Raw genomic sequence first — 22,675 nt, 5'->3', positions numbered from 1 at the left:
AGATGGAGGCCTCTGACCTCTCTGCTCTGCTGCCTCATAGCTGATGAAGGTTAATGGATGCAAAGGTGACTTTTGATGACTGTATTCAGTCTTAAACTGAGACTGAAATGTGATTTGTGATGTGTTTCTAATGGAGGAAGTTTGATTAAAGGCTCTTGGACTGTTATTCACCGCCTTGTAAGTCTTAGTGTGTAATTTAAGCATATTATTTGTTTTTCTTACCTTCACAGATATGTCGAGTGAGGAAGGTCCCCGCCATCCAGGGCTGCTGGTGGTAACCAGGGCAACAACGATCACAGCTCTCCCCGCATGTGTTGTGTTCACACTCGCAGCTAAACCTCTGCAAACCACACACAAATACATGAAAAGTACACATTAACGGAGCAGATTTGAGTTTCGCAGATTTGTCAATTAAACAGACATGAGCAAAAATGTGTTTAAATAAACACATTTGCGAGCCGGAAGACGATGTCGCAGAGCGTTAAACATGGAAACAATCCAAGTCGGATGAATTTAAATCCCACTGCAGCCACTTTTTCTACAAGATCTGTCCAGTTCCAGCTAAGGAAAAAAAAAAAGGTTTAACATTCATGTGCATTTAGATCAGTTGCTCACACAGCAGAGAGCTTCCACTGCTTTCTACAACAAATCACAGTTTCCTGGATTAAAGAGAGAGCAGAGCAACTTATCACCAAGTTGAAATGTTGTTTTATTTATTTATTTATTTATATTTATTTATTTTACCTTTCCCAGTTGAGGCTTTGTGGTCTTCCATGTGTAACCGCACATACACTAACAGTGATGTCAGGATGTACTGACCACAACTTTTGTGTATATTAAATGTCTAAAATGTAAAATAAATCAATTTTTTTAATTGATATAAAAATGTTTTTTGCCCCCAACATACTTGACAACACAAATCTCATCCATTAACATCACAAGAACAAAACACACTGAGCAGATATAGGTACATAAAAGAAAATCATATAATAAAACAACACAACACACATCACGGGAAATAAATGAAGTCATGGGAAGGAGGGGGAACTCTTCAATCCATTTGCAGCGTGATGGTCGTCTGAAAGATTTACAGTAATTCAGCACTACCCAACGTGCCAAAACCGACATAGAGACCATCACATTACCATGTGCACCGCTGAGGCCCAGCTGTCCAGATGTTGTGTCTGGTCATTTCTCCTTGCTACAAATGTTTGAATGGAAATGTAAAATGTGTTTAAAGTGGTTTTAATTTGATTCTACACTGAGATATATATTTCTAATGTCTTGGAATGTGTTATTATTATTATTGGCTGAGTAAACTGTCGTCATCAGGGATCAGAACAGTAAAACTGGAGGGCCACTAGCAGGTAATTACCAATATGCATGACCTATTGGAGGCCCATCAAATAACAGTGCATCTACAGGAGGGCCAACTGCAATAAAACAACTTGGTTCACTTTCCAGATTGTCAGTCGGTTGCAAATGGGTTCACTATCACCCTCTCAGGAGAGAAATAAATTCAAAACTAAACAGTCAAAGCAGAATGTAGCAGGAAACCTGCCAAGTTTGAGGTTCAGTAATTCAATTTAGGACTTTCTGTAAATTGGTTGATGTGGAGAGCGTGCCAGATTTAACTGAGAGGAGAACAGTACAATAGAGCGGCGAGAGCCAAGTTTGGATTTGTTGGCACCAATGAATTTGCCCCTTTTATCTGAGACGCGACGCTTACAACTGTGGCTCCGGGCTGCATCTGTGCTGAGTGTGCATCCCAGCAAAATGTACTGAGGATCATCGACAAATCATCTCGCAGGTCTCCACCTCCTGTGCTTTCTGAACATCTGCCCACGACTTCACAGCACGAACGCACAAACTCGACTCAAAGGAGCTCGTTCTTGGAAACATAATCTCAACAAATTCAAAATCAAATGTGAATAAAGTAGAAATAGTAAGATAATGTGTCACATTTAGGCCTGATAGAGTATATATGACTAAATATACAATATATATATCAACCCACTAAGGTTTTCTACAGTATTTGAGCCCTGAGTCCACACATCAGTTTGAAAAGTTTTATTTAAAACATCTTTTCAATGTATTTCTTGGCAGCTACTGATGTTAGCACATGCCCTTTATGCCCTGTATGTGTATGTGTATGTGTATGAAAAATATATGTGCTCTGAAGAAAAATAAAAAAAGTCTAGTTTGTCCACGTTTGATGTTTTTACATTTCAGCTGAAACCCTGGATGTTTGAGCTCATAATCACATCAACAGAGTAAATCAACAGTTTGGCAAGTTTAACAGATATTAATGGAAAGGAAAACCCAATGTGACGAATCAGAGGAGTCTGAAATTCAAAAAGTGAATCTCTCCCTCTCCTCTCCTGTAAAAAAAAAAGGTATGTGATTATGAATACATTTGCATGAAAAGAAGGAAAATGCTATAATATGTTTTGGAAGAAAGATTGAAAGAATTATAAAATAGATGTAATTGAAGTGGTTTGTTTTTCTCAGACCATTTCAGCCTCTTATCTGTGGGCCTACGAGACGGAGGAAAGGTGAAGAAGGAGAGAAAAAAAGAAGAAACTGGAGCTCTTTATCACACCAGTGACATCACTTATTGTCAATGACATCATCACCGAGGGACCAGACACCAGTGTCACATCTGGGTAAGACTTCATGGCTCAGCCTCAGGACACACAAGGCACATACAAGCAGTGTGTGTGTGTGTGTGTGTGTGTGTGTGTGTGTGTGTCTGTGAGGGAAGAGAAAGATCAGGTGTCTGGTATCAAACACTCCTCTCCTTTGATGTGACATGGGAGACAACGCTTCACTGTGTCACCTGTGTCCCTTGCAGATGGGCACACACACACACACACACACACACACACACACACACACACACACACACACACACACACACACACACACACACACACACACACACACACACACAGAGAGACAAAGTTTGATATAAGGCGGTGGATAAAGAGCTGGTGCCTGAGGTGCCCTTTACTCCCGTGCACCAGCATGGAGGAGCTCTATTACCTCGCTGGGCTTGTTAGAAAACAGAGAGTTGAGTGTTGTACCTTTGTAAGAGTGTTGAGTGGGCAGGCTTTAGCGTGTCCGTAACAGATACACATTCCTCCGACTGAGATGTCCTTAATGGAGTAGTAGTACTGAGGAGAGGGAGAGAGAGAGAGAGGACCTGTTATAATAAGCACTGCAGTGTTAATGACCATATTAGCAAATTAAGAGGCGTTATTAGAGAGAGATCCTGCTCTCTTATCTCAGAGGAGATTACACTTCAAAAAAAAAAAGATGTCCTGACCTCACAAGATGTTTCTGAAACCTCATCTGCTGATGAGTGTTGAGCTGCAGCAGTTACACATCATTGAAGTTAAAATACTGAAATTTTTTGGTTTAATGTCACATTAACTGCAGTTGACTCATAACATTGTTAGAATAAATGTTCCTCTATATTTTTATGTTGCAGTGAAAGTAGTGTATGTATGTATGGATGGATGAATATGAAAACAAAGGAATAAGCATAATGTGAAATCAACACTGTATCCTGTTTTGTATGGGGGACCATAGTCATGCTTCAATAAACAGTGGTGAATGTAATTTGCAATAGAGAAACTTTTCTGTCATGTTCTGACATCAAATTGGTGCTAATCCAGTTTTATTTTCTAATATGTTACAACTGATTTCCACCAATTAAATTCCAGAGAGGTCATGTGTATGTCTACAGGGAGTGAAAACGAGGGCAGGAAGGTCTTACAGGAGGATTGAGTGATGCAGGTCATGGATGTGCTTTTACTGCAGTAAATCTCTGATGCATCAATAAATCTGTGATATAAACATAAAAAAAAAAAAAAAAATAGAAATGTGGAAAATTGGGGAGAACAGCAATGCCAAGCATGGCAGGGCAAGAGAAAAGAGAAATCATTGAGCCAGGTGTGCAAGTTAGCTGGGTGGATTTATTTGCACCAATCTGATCTGAAGATCAGTCAATAACATTACTTTAAGAAAAAAAAGAAAAGAAAAGAAAAGACAGATGTGTTGTGTGTCTGTGTGCGGCCTCACCCGTCTTGACACGATGGGATCAATATCATGGTGGTCGTGGAGTGTCAGAGTCATGAGGTCAGCGTTCAGCGTCCTGATTCGCTGAAACACCAGCCTGATGTAGCGGGCGGAGGTGAAGTTCAGCAGGGTCGGGGACGGGTCGTCTGCACTGGGACGTCCATTGATCAGAGACGTGTGAATCTATGGACAGAGAGAGACAGATGAATCCTGACGTGTGTCTGCAGCAGCAGCAGCAGCAGCTAGTGAAACCAAGACAAACATTAAAGGTGCTTCCCGGTTTTCCTGTGGTGGCAGATGGTTGGAGGAGTGCGGTGCGTTGGTGGCGAAGCCAAAGAGAAAACAAACATAAACAGATCGGAACAAGGGGGAGGATGATTTTTTTTTCTTTTTAACAGGAAGCAGTGTCTGTGACACATTTATCCTTAAATTAGCAAGAAAGTCGAGACTCTGAAACACGACCTGTCAACCACCTCAACCATGTTGCTATTTGATGTTGGTATTCATGTTAAGGCAAATTAAATTGACTGATACAAGTGGAAAGATGTTTAAAATGTAATGATTCAAGAAGTACTACTCTTACAATGGGAAAAGAGAATAATAACCAAAAAGTTACAGAAAAAGATCAAGAGAGTTCAACAAAAACAAAACACAATCAGGAGATAAAACCTGCAGTGGAACAGCAAGCTGCCACCAACCCTCCTCAGTGTACGACTACAGCCTCACCATGTTGGAACAAACCATCTGCTCTGGTAACTTTAGGGGGCGATAAACTGATACGAAGCCTTTTAAAGAATCCACAACAAGGAGAAGGCGTAAGTAATATCATTAATTTGAGACTCTTTTGTTGCTGCTGATCGTCACAGTTTGTCTCTGGGCACGGACAGACGCTCATTAGCCGAGCAGCTTTAACTGAATCTAATTTACCGCACAACAGTTTCAGCATTTCTTCCACTGCTTAGAGGACGTAACCACCACAAACACACACCTGTTTTACACCATCGTCCTCTGGTCAACGTCAGTCAACAGATCATCAGTCAGAAGGACACTTGTAGCTGTAGCCGTTTATCTAGTGAAGCTACTGTACAAATATTTTTTAATGTCCTTATTGAAGCCATTTGACTTTGATCAGCTGTGTAATATATTATATCCCAAAGGGCGGTAGCTATACGGTAATATACTGTATAAGCAAGGATATATATTACAAGTTGTTGTCTGTTGCATGCACAAACTCATTAAATAGTTTGTTTCCATGTTTTCAGACTCAGAACAGTTGAACCTGCATTTGTATTTCACAGTTCCATATGAGATCGTGCATAGAGCTTATTTTAAAACAAAGGATTTAACATCTGCTCCAAAAAAAAAGTCAAAAGTGCAAACAGGAAGATTAAAGACAAATATTAAGAAATGTTCACATTTGAAACTGTGTTATTAATATATGACAGAGTTGCGGCAACATCCAACCATCTGAACAAAGAAAACACTGTTGGTCTGAGGTTTAAATAACACAAAGCCACTGTCATTATATATGGACTATTGGTTAAAATATTGATAAAGTGCTTCATAAATATTGAAATATTGCAATATACAACCCTACAGCTGTTACGAGATGTAAAGTAAACATTTCCCAATAATAATAAATGTTCTAATAGCTGTTTTCTAAATGGACGTATATGTTCATCTACCTGTGTTGTCCAACCCATTATCTGTCCATACTGGAAGATTGTGGATTCAGTCCATTGTCAAGTCTGTCAGTGTGTTGACGTTTAGTCTCAGATTACAAAGGGACAAAGGTGATGCTTCTGGGAAAAATTGAGCACCTACATTACAAGAAGAGGTGATAACCAGCCTTAATGCTTTATATACTGTATATTTTGGTTTTAAGAAAAACAATGCCCATATTGCTGTAATGTATGTGACATACGATACTCGCAACCCCACGGTTCTCTCATGTTTTGTTCCTATGAGTGTTCATATGTTATATATGAATATTTGAATGATGGGTCTAACCCTCCTTTTTCTTTTGTGTCTATAAGGGCACCACATGGCTAGCATTTGTATTATTTAGCCACATCATATTGTACCCATACCTACTTTTGTTCATTACACTGATGCTGCCCGTGTTTTGTGCAAAAAATTTGAAAAGTTTAAAAAAAAAAAAGTCTGTCAGTGTTAATGGAGGTATTAATGTGTCCACTGTCTGTAGCTGGGCTAAAAGTGAGGATATGGTGAGTCAGTCCTGTTACTGACCTGCAGTTAATGTTCGCCCTTTTCATTAGACGTAACCACAACCTTTTTCTACCCTCAATATTAGCTGCCTCACCCAAACCAAACCCTCAACCACGGTTTATTTGCCATAACCATGGAAACCCAATATTGGCATTCTTGTCTGATGACAGGCTTGTTTGGTCAGGGATGTTAATCCTGTCCAGAACAGATGTGTGTGAGAGAGAGATTTTTCACCCCCATATCCAGTAATATTTACAGCCCCAGTTTTTTTTTTTTTTTGGTCCACCCACTCAAATACCACCCGTATAAAATATATGTCCTGCCTTTATATGATTTTAAAATAGCTGCCCCATCCATGTGTAGTCAGATTAGCAGCTGTTTTGTTGTGAACTTTCGTGCAGGAACAATTAAATGATGAAATAAGTGATAAGAGGCAAAGATGTCCTGATACCAGGTAATCATTTAGGAGCCACAGTTCCACATGAAGCAGCATCTGTCGAAGGGACAGATACAGGAAATCTTTCCTGCCACATGCCATCACACTGTATAATAACAGCTAAATAGCTCTGGTCATAACTTACAGTCACTGCGCACTTTATTTTCTACACACGTCGCACATTTTTTACTTTGCACTAAAATCAACACTACCAATTTGTTGTATATACTTTTGTACATTACATTTTATTTGCTATTGCTATTTTGCTATTTTATTATGTATAGCTTGCTCTTTATATTCGTATCTATCTATCTACAGTATCGATCTACGGTATCCATGTATCTATCTATCTATCTATCTATCTATCTATCTATCTATCTATCTATCTATCTATCTTTGTATGTATCTCTCTCTGTCTCTCTCTCTCTATCTATCTCTCTGCAGAGTGTGTTGCTCCGCCACACGGCAACACCTCGTACGGCGGACACACAAACTGACAGCATGTGTTGCCCCGACATCGGCGTAGAGGTAGAATGAGCATGAATTTTAGATTCTGTATCACCAATAATCAACAGGCAGCCCCATAATGAGGAGAGTGAGGTTCTGTCTGTCTGACCGTCCATCTGTCTGTCTCACTAATGTGGCCAAAAGCAACATTTGGCATCCAGAAAAAAGTCTCACAGAGTGGGCTGACCGTGTGTGTGTGTGTCTGTGTGTGTGTCAAGGGGGAACACTTGATGGGTGTAAGCTGCACACTTGGAAACGCATGTGTATGTGCGTGTATGCAAGTGTATGCGTGTGTGTGTGTGATGAGTGGTGGGGTGACATTGTGAATGTGTGTGCGATGCAGTGACACATCGCCTACGACTCATTATGGTTTCACTGTGATCAGACGGCTAGGGAGCTGTCAACCACACACACACACACTCGCACACACACACACACACACACACACATCCAGACACCTCCGTCGTTACTTGCAGCTCTTGACATCTCCCAGCTCGCACCCCCTCTAGCGCTCCCCCGCAGGACACACACACATATACGGCGTACACACAGACACACACAAGGAGTTACACACCTAATGCATGTGCAAGCTCGCTCACACACACACACACACACACACACTGTCACCTATGTAAATGTGTACACATATCCAGACAGGAATCTACACTTCGAAGCCTGCAGGAGAATATGGATGTGTGATTAGTTTATTTTCACTATAGCGCGTGTGTTTGTGTGTGTGTGCATGCATGAATGTGTGTGTGTGTGTGTGTGTGTGTGTGTGCATGCATGAATGTGTGTGTGTGTGTGTGTGCGCGTGTGTGCATGTGTGCGTTCTCAGTCTTTCTCTTCATTAATGTCAGTTATAGCAGACTTGCCCCCTCTGTTCTTTCTGGGTGCAACCGAACACACAGCTGATCAAAGCAACAACATCACAGTAAACAGTGGTGTGTGTGTGAATCATACTAAGTGTGTGTGCGTGTGTGTGTGTGTTCGATAAACCAAATTTAATCAGTGACTAAGATTATATCAACAGTTGCACACATTTACAAAGAAATATACCCAACATGCACCACTTCTCTATTCATCCTGCTCTAAACACTGGACTGTTGCGTTCAAGAGAACTCACATGAATGTTTGACTTTGTTTTTATGATGTTTGTGTTGATTTGTTTTATACAGTTTGTAATGCTGTGATGAATTTCTGGCGACCCCCGTCAATCAAGATGCACCAGCTCAGATATGCCGCATTTTATTTGAATTCGATTTATATTCGGGAAAGTGAAAGTATAGATATAGTTGTTTAAGATTGTGGGTGGTGTTTTTAATCATAATTTTAAAAAGACCCCCCCCCCCCCCCCCCCCCCACTCCTCCTAATCCGCCTCTTATATCCACACCACTCCATCAGATAACTCTCTTTCTAAGGTCGTCTTATTTGTCCCTTAACTTTTTGTCCCGTTTGCCTGTCTGTGATCTCTGCCCGCTGAAACCCTTTCTGGATTTGCCTGCTCTCTCTTCTCTAACTTCTCCTCTGTTATTGACCCTGTTTTTGATTAAAGAAACTGCCTTTTGCTCTGCTCTCCTCTGTGCCCTGCTCTTAGTTCCACGTCAAAACTACAACCAGAGCTGTGACTCCTTGCACTCTTTCTCAAGAAGTGATCAAACAAGGATTCCTCGCCACAGATATGCTTGATTCAACAACAACAACAACAACAAAAAGTGATGGGCTTAGTGCAACTAGACCTGAATCTTGCTTCTGATGTGACAATGCCAAGTGGTACATTCTTGTTTGTAAAGACTTGACGCAAATGCAAACTTAAAGAAAAGAAAAAATATGTCCATAGCACATGACAGAGATGCACAATATGTTAAAAAAAAAATCATTACTATGACAATTTCAGTTAGAATGGTCACTTTTGCTTTTCACTTTCATTTATAAAATATAAAACTGATGTTTGATTGATGATTTTTGTTGGGTGCTGTTGCTGTACCAATCCGTCATGTCCCTTTACATCTTGAGAATTTGACTGTTGACCAAGGCGTCTCTGTATAGCAACACAACACCTACGTATATTGCAGGACAATGTTGTCATACTGTTAAATGGATAGTTCAACATTGTTGGCAAATTGGCCCAAGAACGGCTCGCGGCTCTGCCGTAAAAAATAGCTTGCACCAACAATTAAAGGTAACGAACCTATTCCTAAAACTATAGGGATTATGGCAATGGGCCAATTTGCCAAAATGTTGAACTATCCCTTTAACCGTACCTTCTGATATGGACATTGCACTGGGCCATATTGCAATTTCAGTTACATTGTGATTAATTGTGCAGCCCTAATCTTGTTCCAGCCTTCAACCACACAAGCCAATTTCCAGCCAAAGTCGACTCAGTCCCACAGGCAGCGACCAAATCAACCCAAACCCAACAGGTAACAAAGTTACTGTACCTCTCCGTTCTCCAGAGGGTGAATCTTGGAATAGAAGGACGTGCAGATGACTTCATCGTCTCTGGTGTAAGATGGAGGTCCCGTCCGTGGATAAATGTTGAAGCGCGTCAGGCACTCTGTGTCCGTGATGGCGTAGTACTGCCAGGGTTCGAAGGTCACTCCGTCTATTGAACGCTCTAAGACCCAGTTACCTGCGGGCAAAAATATCGGCGTTGGGAAAAAAATAATGATGAAATGCTTCAAATGTTTGATGGAGAGGAGAGACTGGATCAATAAAAATAAATGATGGACATCCAAGACGGTGTTTAGGTCATCCTGCTTAAAATACATAGAAAATTGACAGATCATTCAATCCCACATGATTTTCAATAACGTGAAGCGGACCATAATAATCCAGCTCCTGGAGTCGTGGCTGAGTGAAGTGAGTCCAGTTAATGGAAAAAACCAAATGAGCAAATGAGATGGAGCTACATGTGAGCTGCCACCAGCGCTAAGCAACTACCAACACATCCCAGGTTCAAGTTCTCAGCAAATCAAATTAACATTGACATTAGATGATGCATAAAGTCTTCATGCATTTCAACTGGACACTGAAACATCATGTGGTCAAGTTTGTGTTACGCTCCTTCAGGTGCCATTAGAGTCGACTCTGTGACAGTTTGTAAAGTTTTCAAAATTTAGCAAAGAAAAAAAAGAAGAGCTCTCAGGTGGTTTCATGTTGCTGTTACGACGTCAGATTGGGGCCATCAGAGGTAAAAAATAAAAATAAAAAAAAGAAGGAATGAGCTTGGAGGCGAGGGAGAGTGAATTCCTGAGTTTAAAAACATAATTTTCAAGTTCGCAGTCACAACATTAAAAGAAAAAACTCTCTATGATGTTCTCTGATATTATAACGTTACAATTTAGCAGAAAAAAAAAATCACAAATTCAAAAAGAAAAAAATTCAATCTTTGTAAATTTTTTAAATCAAGTATGAAAATGTCTCTACTGTATGTAAGGTTGGAAGAGCACAGGCATGAGTGCTACCAATACAATACACCATGTACCTGTAAATCATTACTGAGCAGGTGCAACAAGAAAATGAACACAAGTAAGGCTACAGGTTGATGAGTTATGGATCGTCCTTCACTAAAAATGAAAAATAAATTCTCATTCTTTTAATAATACATTTGCTAGTTGTTGTGGGTTTTTTGTTTTGTTTTGTTTGCAAATTTGAGTTCTTTCTTGAAAACTTGCAAGAAACCTAAAAGAATTTGGCAAGTTTATAAGACAAAAAATGCAGATACAACTGAGAGTTAAGGTTAAAAAATAAAAAAAATAAAAGCTTTTGTAGTCTAAAAACTTTTCCCAAGATCCATTGCAGTAAAGTGTTAGATCACTGCTGCACCAGTCGGTATGTACAGTATTTTATTGTTCTCTCACAGGTGTTTCTCTCTGGCAGGAGAAGTAACTATTTAGTGACACCTTGTTGAAAGTATGTCATCCTTTTACTGCATTTTAACTGTGCAATCTCAACAATTTCACAAATACTTCCCGGAGAAATCTCAAGGTATCTTAAAACCTTCAGTGGAATGTGTGTGTGTGTGTGTGTGTATAAACCTACATACCTAAAAATGCCTGTTAATGGGTATAAAACACAGAAACGGTTGCAAACATCAAGCTGTTAAGAACATTGATGATTTGTTGGATTTTAAAACTTCAAATCAAGACGTTGTCAGACCCGAGTAAAAAAGCAGCTTATTGACTGGAGTCTTAATCATTCAGATTAATTGTGGTTTCTCTGTGGGGCAACAATTTGCTCAAATGGCTTTAATTACTGTATTCAACTGCTCCTCAGACACAGGCTGGAGGAAAAGGCTGCAGTTCACACTTTAATACACACTCATTGTTCCCGTTGTATAACCAAAGCAGTCATGTTAACACCTGAAATAATGTGTCGCTGCTGTAAATACAAATTATGACACAGGTTTCTTACCAGGGCGAGGCGAGTTGGCTGCTTTAAGGATCACATAGGCGATCTGGAAAACCTGAAAAAATACAAAAGATGACATGATTAATGTTAAAGCAGATATCAGCTTCACGGCCGTTTCGGCTAATGCTGCGTTCAAGGCAGGCTTTTGAAACCGTAAGTTACAGCTTCAAGTCACAACTACGACTTGGTAGCGTTCCAGGTAACCCGTAGCTCGTGTTTTTACCATCCTGTTGTCTGTGAAAGTAACTTCCGACCCGTGAACTCGTACCAGATCGAACTGGTATGACTTCACAGGAAGGAAAAACACAAAGTACGAGTTTCTTTGAACGCACCATGAGTTAGCAGCCCCCGCCCTTGTCAGGCATCAATTGGTCCTCGTGCTACGTCACCACATTCACGCGCATCCCTTGGCTGCACACACAGCCCTTCATGCCGTTCTCTCTCCTCATTGGATAACACTTGTATCCCACAAGGAAAATTTTCTCCTCGGGTTACAGCAGAGCAGAGTGACGGAGAGACTCGTGTTTAGGCTGAAATACTTCATGTAAGTGATTGCTGACGGAAAATAGGACTATTTAGGACTTATATTAACAAAAACATTCCACTGATATCTGCTTTAAATAATATTCAAAAATTTGGTTTCAGAGATTTTCAGAGACTTTATTCTTCCATTGATATGTTTTGTCCATCCATTATCATAGCAGACACAGACATTATCATCAACTTTTGAAAACAATGTGGTGAATGAAAACCTTGAATTGCACCGTAAGTGATAAAGTAAAGAGTGAAGCAAAGAGCCAAGCCACCAACTCAGTTCACACACTATAAATGCACAATAATGTGGCCCATGTTAACGTCAGCGTCCTGTGATGTCTTTTTTGGCATTTTTCAACAAAACAAACAGACGGACCTCTAGGGAAGCAAACTTCAAAGACTTGTCCTTTTAAACACATAAATCAACATGTGAGAGCTGCATAACACAGTGTTTATTATCTGATCTCCACCTGCATGTTTCTAACTGTCTTCTAATAAAAAAATATATATTTATAATAAACCAGCGGCCATTGTTTAGCCTTATTTTCCCTCAGTGCACAGACAGACACAAACAGTGGATGTAGGTCAAACCCCGACTCCCTGTCTCCCCCCACCACCCCCTCTTTCACCCCATCCTTTCTCTCTGTGAGGGATCTCTCCGTTTCTTCTCATGATGTGGGAGGCAGTGTCACATTGCAGCAATTAGAATGGGGAGAAAGCTACCATGTGTGTGTGTGTTTGTGTGAGTGTGTGTGTGAGAAAGTGTATTTCAGGGTAACCTTATAGCAGCCATTCAAACCCTACTACAAAGAGTCACTGTTACCTGTATTCACACAGAGTATGGGAGTGTGTGTGTGTCTGTGTGTGTGTGTGTGTGTGTGTAAGAGAGCTCTCAGCGGTAGCTTGTAATACGGTGACAGCTTTGGGACAGCTCGGCAGCTCCAGCAGCTAAACATAGATGAACACAGCTAACTAATGCAGTGTGTATGTGTGTGTATAAGTGTGGCTGCAGTGTGTCACACTCTATGTTTTGATCAGATGTGGATCAGACGAGGGATTTTTTTTTTTTTTTGCCTCTAAAGCTCAACACAGCATCAACAAATAAACACAGCAATAACTGTCCTGGCAGGAATCACACGGCTGGTAAATAAATGTTTATCTTGCATTCATGACATCTGATGCCAGATAAGGTGAGTTTATGGCAAGTTCACGTCATGAACACATCACATCAGGGCGCGGGTATAGAATTTAATTGGCTAGATTCTCCTCTTTTCATACAGCATTTTTATTTATTTATTTATTTGTTTTCTAGCCTCGCTGCTGTGCTTCAGCCGGAGGTTTTTTGGGCAAATTTTGATCTTAAACTTTAAACTCAAACCAACACTAGAGTGTCTGCAAGTTTCATCAGGTTAAAACTGAGACCTCGTTAACTCAAGTTCGGATGAGGCAAACAAAATGTTATGTCATTGTGGGATAATGAAGGCACAACCCAACCAATAAATGAATAAAACATGAGAATCACAAAGTGAAAGTGAATTATCACAATAATATACTGTAGATACTGTTATCACCCCAGAGTTGAGACATTTAAATCCAGTGTTTAGGCCACGCCCCTTACAGGATGGATTGAACTGTAAACTGTAAAAATGGTTGTAGAAATACTGCTTCTGTCATTTTTTTTCACACAAGTATATATTTCACAACACCATATTAGTGTTGTAGTACCACATTTTCAAGGTCTTGGTCTTGTCTCGGAATCAACCACATTTTTACTCGGTCTCGTCTCAGTCTCGGTTAATGACTTTAAGATAATTATTGTTCTACAAAAGTATCTGCTTGAGTAACCATCTGAAAAACTTGGTTGCACCAGTGTCAACAGTGGGAGGAGACTTCAACAGGTTCTGTGATGTGTTCTTCAATCCAAACTTTGTTTCAATTAAGTATGATACAGATTTTCTATAAAATTGTCTCTTCTTTTTAGCCGAGGAATAATAAAAATATCAATAAATATGAGAAAGGAGTATCTGTGCGCTGCAGCCACTCCACAGGTGGAGGTCGGTGCTCTCAGGAAGGACCAGCAACATAGGAAACGAAAAAAGGGAACCTGGAGCACACGAGTCACTGGTGATGCGAGAAGTTTACTTGGTGCAAAGAAACAAGACCAACGTTTCGACGTACAACGTCTTCATCAGGGTCAAAAAAGGTCAATAAGATCAAGATCAATAAATATGATTATAATGAGTACTGCTACTGAATACAGTAATGGTCTTGAGAATGGTCTTGAATTGGTTTGGTCTTGGCCTTGACTTGACTTGGTTAGGTGGTTTTGACCACAACACTTGTATCTATACTCAGAGATATGATGGAAAGCATAGTGAAGACTGATGGTGACAGGACACAGGTGCAGAGATGATGCTGCTGTGTATTGTAAAATCTCTTTACATAGGGAAAAAAAAAAAAAAACTGACAATACCATTATATGTGTTCAAAAGAAGTACACAGCAGACCCAGAAGCTCTATAATAATAATTTTTCAAAAGTTTAGTTCACTTAAAAGTGAGTTCAAGTTGTTGAAGAGCAAAACGATCAGCGACTCATTTATCCCCAGATGAAATGACACGGTGTCTTAATTGCACTTGTACGTACTTGTTTTCCCGCCGATGAATAATAAGCCTGTGATTCTAAAATAAACTACTGACTCAATTTGCTTATTTTTACATTTCACATTACTTCAGAGTGAGGTGTTGAGAATGCAGAGGAGTGGAGGCAAATTATTCACCAAGTCTACAAACGCTACAAAACCATCTCCCTATTTCCTTTTTTTTTTTTCACTTTTCACATCTCAAGTGATTTTTTTCCCACTCAAACCCATACAAATCAATGTTCAATTCCACTGGGTCCTCGAGCACTTTATCGCAGTCATCTTACATTTTTGACAGGAAATAGTCATGACATGCCAGGGAGCTGTCTGTTGGCAGATATGTGAGCAGAGCAGAGCCGAGCGGCCAAATGAGCACTTAAAATGTTTATTTTAATGCTCAATCAGTCCATTTAAGCCCTGTGTCCAGTATGGTTGGGTTGCCTACAATTAAATGGACCATGAAGAATCCATTTTGTCTTAGCGTGATTTGGACACAGAGTGACAGCGGTTTTTTACTGAACAGCTGGTGTTTACAGGCCATTCACATGGAAACGTGTTAAAATCTCCCTGGCCTGATAAAACTGGCATCAAACTCCAACTCCAGTTAGCGCTGCAGCCAATTACTGATGGATTTCCACACAAAAAGCAAAAAAAAAAAAGAGAAGAAAAAGACAGAACAGAAACAAAGTGGAAGAAGATACCAAATTAGATGATGAAACTCAATTCATTTGTGCTTTAACCTTGGACAGAAACAAAACAACACAGGTGGAGAGGAAGCAGAGCGACAGAGCCTCGTTAAAACTGACTGCCACCTCAAATGAACACGTGTTAACATCTCACCGGACTAATAAAGCCTCCATTGGCCCAGTTCTGAATAAGTGTGTGAATCACCCAGCGTCACTGACTTGCCAAACTTATAGTGCAGGCAAAACAAGCCAGAAGATAACTCAGTGGAGCCGCACACTCATCTCAGCGCAGGATCGCTCGCTCGCTCTGCTTCTTTCCACTGAGCTGCCACTAAAAACAATTTGGAGAGAGATTTTGAATGACTGTCTCTTGACAGCGCTGCAGCAAACACATTAGAATAGAGTTCAATATTTGACCGGATTGCAGAGAAGAAACAATATGAAGGATGAAAAGAAAGAAAAAAGACAAATATTTAAAGTTTTCCCCACATTGACTTAAACACGGGAGAAGCTGCAGCAGCGTATATACAGACAGCAGCCTCTGGATAAAGCTGGGAAATGGCCTGGTGTGTGAAAAACCCAATTGAAATCCATTCTGTTCAAGTCTGATTCTCACTTACACACACACAAATATAACACATTCCACGCTCGCTCACAGACTTGGTTGTAATTTGGCCTTAAGCTTTTTTAGTCTGCACAAAACGCCAGATGCTGCAATCGCTCTCACATTCCTGCTTTGGCTCGAGCTCCTGTCGTACATTACACCGACAAAGTTTCATAGGGGACAGCAGATGTTTCATTTACCTTCTCTTTTGTCATGAATAAAGATTTCTGAATTAACGCTGCCTTATCTTCTACATGTACCATACAGAAATTAACATCCAACCGTATTGTTCTGAGCAAATCACTAATGGCCAGTGGCCACTTTTAATTATTAACCCATGTTCCGATAATTAAGTTTAACTTCAGCAGTGAAATATCCAGCAGGTATGAGAATGGATGTATCTCTGCCTTTACATGCACAGCTCTTATTGAACTTGTAGCTACGACCATCACCACCACTGTTATCAATAGTACTGGAGCTGACTCCACCCTTCTAAAGAGAGACAGAGAGAGAGCTCAGTCAGAAACTGAGCCGCTGAGATAAGATGTGCAAGATAAACGTATGAAACAACAACAAACAGGAATCTGTCGTCTTCATTTCTCCAACACCAAGAGCAGAGGCGATAACGTCAGAGCTCAGTGATGATACCGTCTTTGATCATGTAGCACTGAGGCCAGTTCACTACCAGTTGTCTGTGCCCATCCCTGATCATCAGCATCACTGGACTCTGTGTTTGTGTCCAACACCTGTGTGTGTTTTGACAGTGTCAGTAAATGCAGGTATATTGTTTTTAAAGGGATAGTTCAACATTTTGGCAAATTGGCCCATTGCCTTAATCCCTATAGTTATAGGAGTAGGTTCGTTACCTTTAGTAGTTGGTGCAAGCTATTCTTAGAATGGCAGAGCAGAGCCGCGAGCTGCTCAGAGCTACAGTACGCTACGGAGGCTAATGGGATCTCTTGGTTTCCCTCATCAAACTCATCAAATACACAATCCAACAACTCCAAAACGCTCTGGTGGACAAGTTGTGACCTGCACATTCACCACGCTATGAGATAATAACAGAACGTTACCAGACAGAGTTGTTTTCGAGGTAAATTCATGCAAAACCACTGATTCAGGCAGTTTTTCGGCAAGCAGTCTCTGCATTTACCTCTGAAACAACTCTGTCTTGTAACGTTCCGTTATTATCTCATAGCGTTGAATGTGCAGGTCACAACTTGTCCACCAGAGCTTTTTGGAGTTGTTGGATTGTGTATTTGATGAGTTTAATGAACCGGAGGAGGATGAAGCATCTCTCAAATCATGTCACATACTGTAACACAAAGGGTTAAAACAGGAATCATGATCTCGATACGTGTCTTTTCCTGTGTTATTGTCAGAAACCTAACCTCTAATTGTTCTCTAATCTGTGTTATGAACATGCACAGAATTATTCTCTCTTGACTAATTCCAATCACTAATCTGTATGTTGTTGTTTTTTTGACTACACTCTGTACCGTTAAAGAACATAATGACCTCCAGCTCCATGTAAACACGTTCTCAGGAGGATTCAAAGCACTTATTTTGCATGTGACACGTGTGCATTTATGGTAATTTCTGTGTTTGTCTGTATATGGAGGCATTTAAGAGGTGTAGGTCATGAAAGCACTTTGATTGACAGCCTCTTACAGGACCCCGATCACTCCGGCAAGGTTTCTCCTCCCGCCCGCTGATCGCAGAGCCAGTGCATGATTTGACCGTGTCCATCAAACTGTCCATCAATCAAAGTGGGCGCCGCATTTCCATAATAACTGTAATTTAACTAGAATCCTGTCTGAAGCTGATGAATGAGTGTGGCCATGGCGAAGTGAATTTAACCCCTTAAGATAAAACAGGTTTTGTATGTTTACTGGTAATTTCTTAATCTATATGCATTGTAATGACTGAGCCGAGAGACTTCCTGGACTGGAGACGCATGATATGATATGATATGAATGAACGAGAGGACACTTCTAGCGCTCTGTAAAGTCAGACGCATCTGCAGCAACAATTAGAAGAAAGAAGAAATCTTTCTAAATATGATGGAAAACATACCCATATATCAACTATATCTCACACACACACACACACACGGTATCAGACATGGATCCTCAGCTCCCACTCTTTCTCATTATTTAGTCTTTCCGTCCAGAGAGGCTCAGCAATAACAAGAGAGGAAATGAGGGTGGTGATGTCACAGCCGATAACCACACACACACGCGCGAGCCCACTGTCATTTTCTGAGTGAGATGACTGTGGTCGCGAGGGAAATTCGGCGCACTGGAGGGTAAATAGCTTTCTGTTGGTCTGATGGAGACTCACACTGAGGCGGTGCACATGTTCACACAAACACACACAGAGACGGTAATGGCAGTGAGAATGCAGTCAATCACTCCAGATCAGGTGTGAGGTCAATCCGCTGCTGCTTGGATCAATATGAAATTCACTGAAGTGATAAAGTGAGAGTCACTTGATGAAAGAAGGATCGTCTGCAGTCTCTTCTAATCAAACTGTAACGATCATCTTATGTTCATCTAACTGTTTAGAAATTAACATATTTCAATTTCCTGGATTGGATGTGATGTGAATTGAATTGAATACAGGGTGTGTGTATAGACGATGATGTAAATGTAATCAATATGTTATTTCTGACAGGAAATAAAGCTCAGCCATGCAGCCCCCGATCTTTAGGATCTATGTCTACAATAGATGATTTCATATGTAGTGTGAAGTGGTTTGTGCGTGGAAACTGCAGAGATGGAGGTGATGGACGAGCATTTAGCACATCAGACTTACTGTATATTTATTATTATCCATCGTCTTTCTTTTATGTTATATTATCCATCTCTATACCACATACAGTATATGAGTTGCCAAACCCCAAGTGTACCTACCTATATAATAAAGTTTTGTAGGATTTGTTCAATATTGATCTTGAGGTTTGTTACCATTATTGTAGCACTTTCATTTATCATATAGTCATTCAGTGACAATTTTATTATGGTGTAAAAGGGACATTGTAAAAAAAAAAAAAAAAAAAGAACTGGAAAAGAGGGCAGGATCAATTTTAAAGTTTAAAACTCATAATTAACAACAAAAGAAAACTCACAAATTTGTGTTACTTCCTATCACACGTTTGTTGGACAGATGTCATTTGTTTTTTAGCCCAGATTCACCATATCATTACAGTATGGTGCCTGTGCAAAGTGTAGAGGTTTGTTTCCTTCCTTGATAAAACAAAACAAAATACACAAATATTTTAAGTTCTTTCCTCATACTTCTGTAACTTTACACTTGAAAATGCTGAATACAGTGTGAAATAATTTATTTTCAAATGAAGTATTTTTTTTCTTCTTCCCCTTTAGAGCAGCAGCATTTCTGTCCATTAACCATTCATTTCAAGCATCAGGATGCCACATGTAATTCTTTTATATAAAAGCGAGCGTTAATCAAACTGTTAAAGCAATTAAGGCAAACATAGAAAAATGACAAGCTGATAGAACATTAATGTGATATATGTGTGTTAGAACTGTGGCTACAACTGTGACGCAATGAATGTATAGTTAGCGAGGTTAAATATAAGCGTTTCGATGGCCACCTGCTGAGCCGACTCACTTCTAACAGCTGTCACATTATTCATACATGTACTACGCATTTATATTGGCTCTATATGAACATGTGTTTCTGCCACTGAATGGAGAAAATAAACTATAGTTACGGTTAATGGCAGTGAAACGTACAGTACATGAGTCACATCCTCCTCTTATCGAAATTGTTCACTGTTTTTTTTTAAGAAAAATAAACTTCACTTCAGTAAAGTGTTGAACCTGAAGAATCTTCATTTTCATCTTTTACATTATTCATGGGTGAAATGGAAATACATCTGTATACAACAACAGAAGTGCTTTTAGTCAAATGATAACCTTATAACAATTGCTGCTTTATTGTCAGCTGTGCAGCAAAAGAAAAACATATATATATTTATAAAAATCCAACTCTATGACCATGTCAAGCATAGCCATTACATAAAGATGACAGTCAGAGCTGAGTCGGCTCAGCTGGTGGCCATTGAGAAAACATACACTGGTATTAAAAGTCTCTTAAAGAGCCAGCCTGTGACAAATGGACTAAAAGGACTTTTTTTTTTTCTTGTCCTGCTGTAATCATGTTGTCATTCATGTCACTGTGCAGTAGATGAGAGCAAGAACCATGTGTGTATATATGTGTGTGTGTCCACATGTATAAAGGCAGGGAGTGTGAGTGTGTATGCAGGTTCATAACATTGCAGATGCTACTCAATCGCCTGTGACAGGTGTGAAAATATGTGTGTGCGCGCATCCATTTAGGAGTATGCAGCCACACCACAGCGGTGAGTGAGAGATGTGTGATTGATGGGCCTGAAGCCATTAACATGTAAAAATGGCTGCTGCTCCACTTCCTGTCCACAGATATAATTATATTCTCTGAAATGTTTTTTTTTTTTTTTTATAATAGTTCACCTCAGGGTCGTCTCTTACTGTGTTTTTCCATTCTCTCTTTCTGCTTCAAAATTCAGTTCAGCTGCTGATCTTGAAACATTCACTTTACTTTTCAAAACTGTTTTGTTTACTTAAGCATACAGCACTGACTGTATCAAACCTAATTACATCAGTGCAACAGATCTCAGTCGTCAATAAGCCGTAGGTTTTAACTGCTGCTGCCACGGGTCTCTCAATTAAAACTATAAAGACATACTGTTGTGTTTGGTGATGTTGTGTGAGAGTGTGGGATCATGGGAGTTGTTGTCTTTAAGTCTCCAAAAAGAAACGGACCAGCAGGCACATGATCGGGGAGAGGGACTGGTTTTCTCTCAGCTTGTTTTCTCGATTAATTTAACATCCACAAATCCGACAAATAAAATCATTCATCCAGTTTAGAAGATATAAAACAGTGTTTGGTAAGAATAAGGTTATAAAAACTGGATAACAAGTCTTCTAGGCTACCAGTCATTTGCTGAAGTTCTGCTTCCTCTAAAATGTCAAAAAATAAAAGGTCAAATATGAACTGCTTCGATGACTAAAATGAGTTAGAACACATTCACATCAGTTTCTCTGAATTAGTGACTTTGTTTTTATTACTACATAAAGAGAAAGTTCTCAAATATGTTTGTCTTTATAATGCTTCACTAATAAATGAGGCAATTAACCTTATTATTAATCTTGTTTTCATTAGTTAAAATGTACAGTACATGTTTTCTCCCCGTCTCTTGAATAATATCCATTTGTAGGCTGTGGAGGTCAATGTAACTTGTTTCATTAACACTTTATAATGCAACATTTGTTTTGTTTTGTTTTTTATGAATATCAGCTTCTGTATTTTTAATCTAAAATTAATCTCTTTTTAACCTTTGGAGCAATTTTTTGACTGGCTTCTCTTAATTAACCAAACGCCTTTCATGAACTCACATCTCCCACATTTTAATTATTTGTTCACACTCTTTGTGTTTAATTCTCATGACATCTACATACAGGTGACACGTGACACAAAACCAAGTAGAGAAACATGGTGACACCAGGGGTCACTGGATGTGTGAAAATTGGATCTCAACTTGACTAAGCTTATTGTATATTAAGGCCTGTGGCTTGTTTGCTTTGTTCTGATTCAGTGGCTAAAACGATACCATTGTTGCATTTTTCTTTTGGGTCATTAATGTTCACACAGTCCAAAGTTGTAAACAAATGCTTTGTGCAAACCAACAGTTGTGTCTTTGGTCAGAAATCTTACAGGTTAGGAGGAGGAGGAGGAGGACTGGGGAAAAAAAAACATGGAATAGAGGTCTCAATGGGCCTGAAAATTAAAACCCGACACAGCCCGAATCACGGTTGAAGCCAAACCAAACCAGATCTGATATATATATTGTTGACTCCAAACCCAGTCAAAAAAAAAAAAGGGAGGGCGTGGTGCAGTGGTTAAGGCGGCCACCCCATGTAGAGGCTACAGTCCTCAACGCAGGCGTCCCCGGTTCGACTCGCACGTTGGGCAGACCTTTCCTGCATGTCATTCCCCCTCTCTCTGCCTCCCCCTTTCCTGTCTATCTCACTATGTGCTATCAAATAAAAATAAAAAAGGCAAAAACGGCAAAAAAAAAAAAGAAAAAAAGGAAGCCGACTCGAGCAATCCTATATACTTTTGGCCTGAACCAGCGCGTCCGTTCAACCCGGTCGTTGAGAACCATGGAACATCAGCAGTGTGTCTCTCTGCAAATGAATGAACTGCTCCACGGCTTGAATGGAAACCAGCCTAGACACCCCTTCTTTGCGATCTTGGTGATTGACCAAACAAACCAATCCACAGCTTCCTGTTTCGGAATAGCTGCTCCAAACAAGCCAGGTCTGAATGTAGAAGGTCTTGGACCATTAGGTGTCTCTCTCCACCGACATCGTCATGAAAATACCCAATGAGTTGAGATCAGAGAATCAAAGCTGGGGAGAAGTGAGGCTGACCTGAGGCCTGACACCTTGTTAAGACGCTTTATGTTC

General features: G+C 40.0%; 1 protein-coding gene across 1 annotated transcript in view; it reads right to left on the bottom strand.

The window, feature by feature from the left end:
• lama2 (laminin, alpha 2) overlaps positions 1 to 22,675 on the bottom strand; it is a 195,573-nt gene that overhangs the window by 133,310 nt on the left and 39,588 nt on the right. Inside the window, exons 4-8 of the mRNA XM_084000340.1 lie at positions 11,676 to 11,727; positions 9,701 to 9,891; positions 4,087 to 4,266; positions 3,087 to 3,176; positions 223 to 340 (exon numbers count right to left, since the gene is read on the bottom strand). Coding sequence (XP_083856466.1) covers positions 223 to 340; positions 3,087 to 3,176; positions 4,087 to 4,266; positions 9,701 to 9,891; positions 11,676 to 11,727 — 631 coding nt within the window. The remainder of the gene's footprint in view (positions 1 to 222; positions 341 to 3,086; positions 3,177 to 4,086; positions 4,267 to 9,700; positions 9,892 to 11,675; positions 11,728 to 22,675) is intronic.

This window comes from Trachurus trachurus (assembly GCF_905171665.1).
Source record: "Trachurus trachurus genome assembly, chromosome: 24".
Taxonomy (NCBI): Eukaryota; Metazoa; Chordata; class Actinopteri; order Carangiformes; family Carangidae; genus Trachurus; species Trachurus trachurus.
The sequence above is the reverse complement of the archived record's forward strand: the minus strand, read 5'-3'. Positions and strand labels throughout refer to the sequence as shown.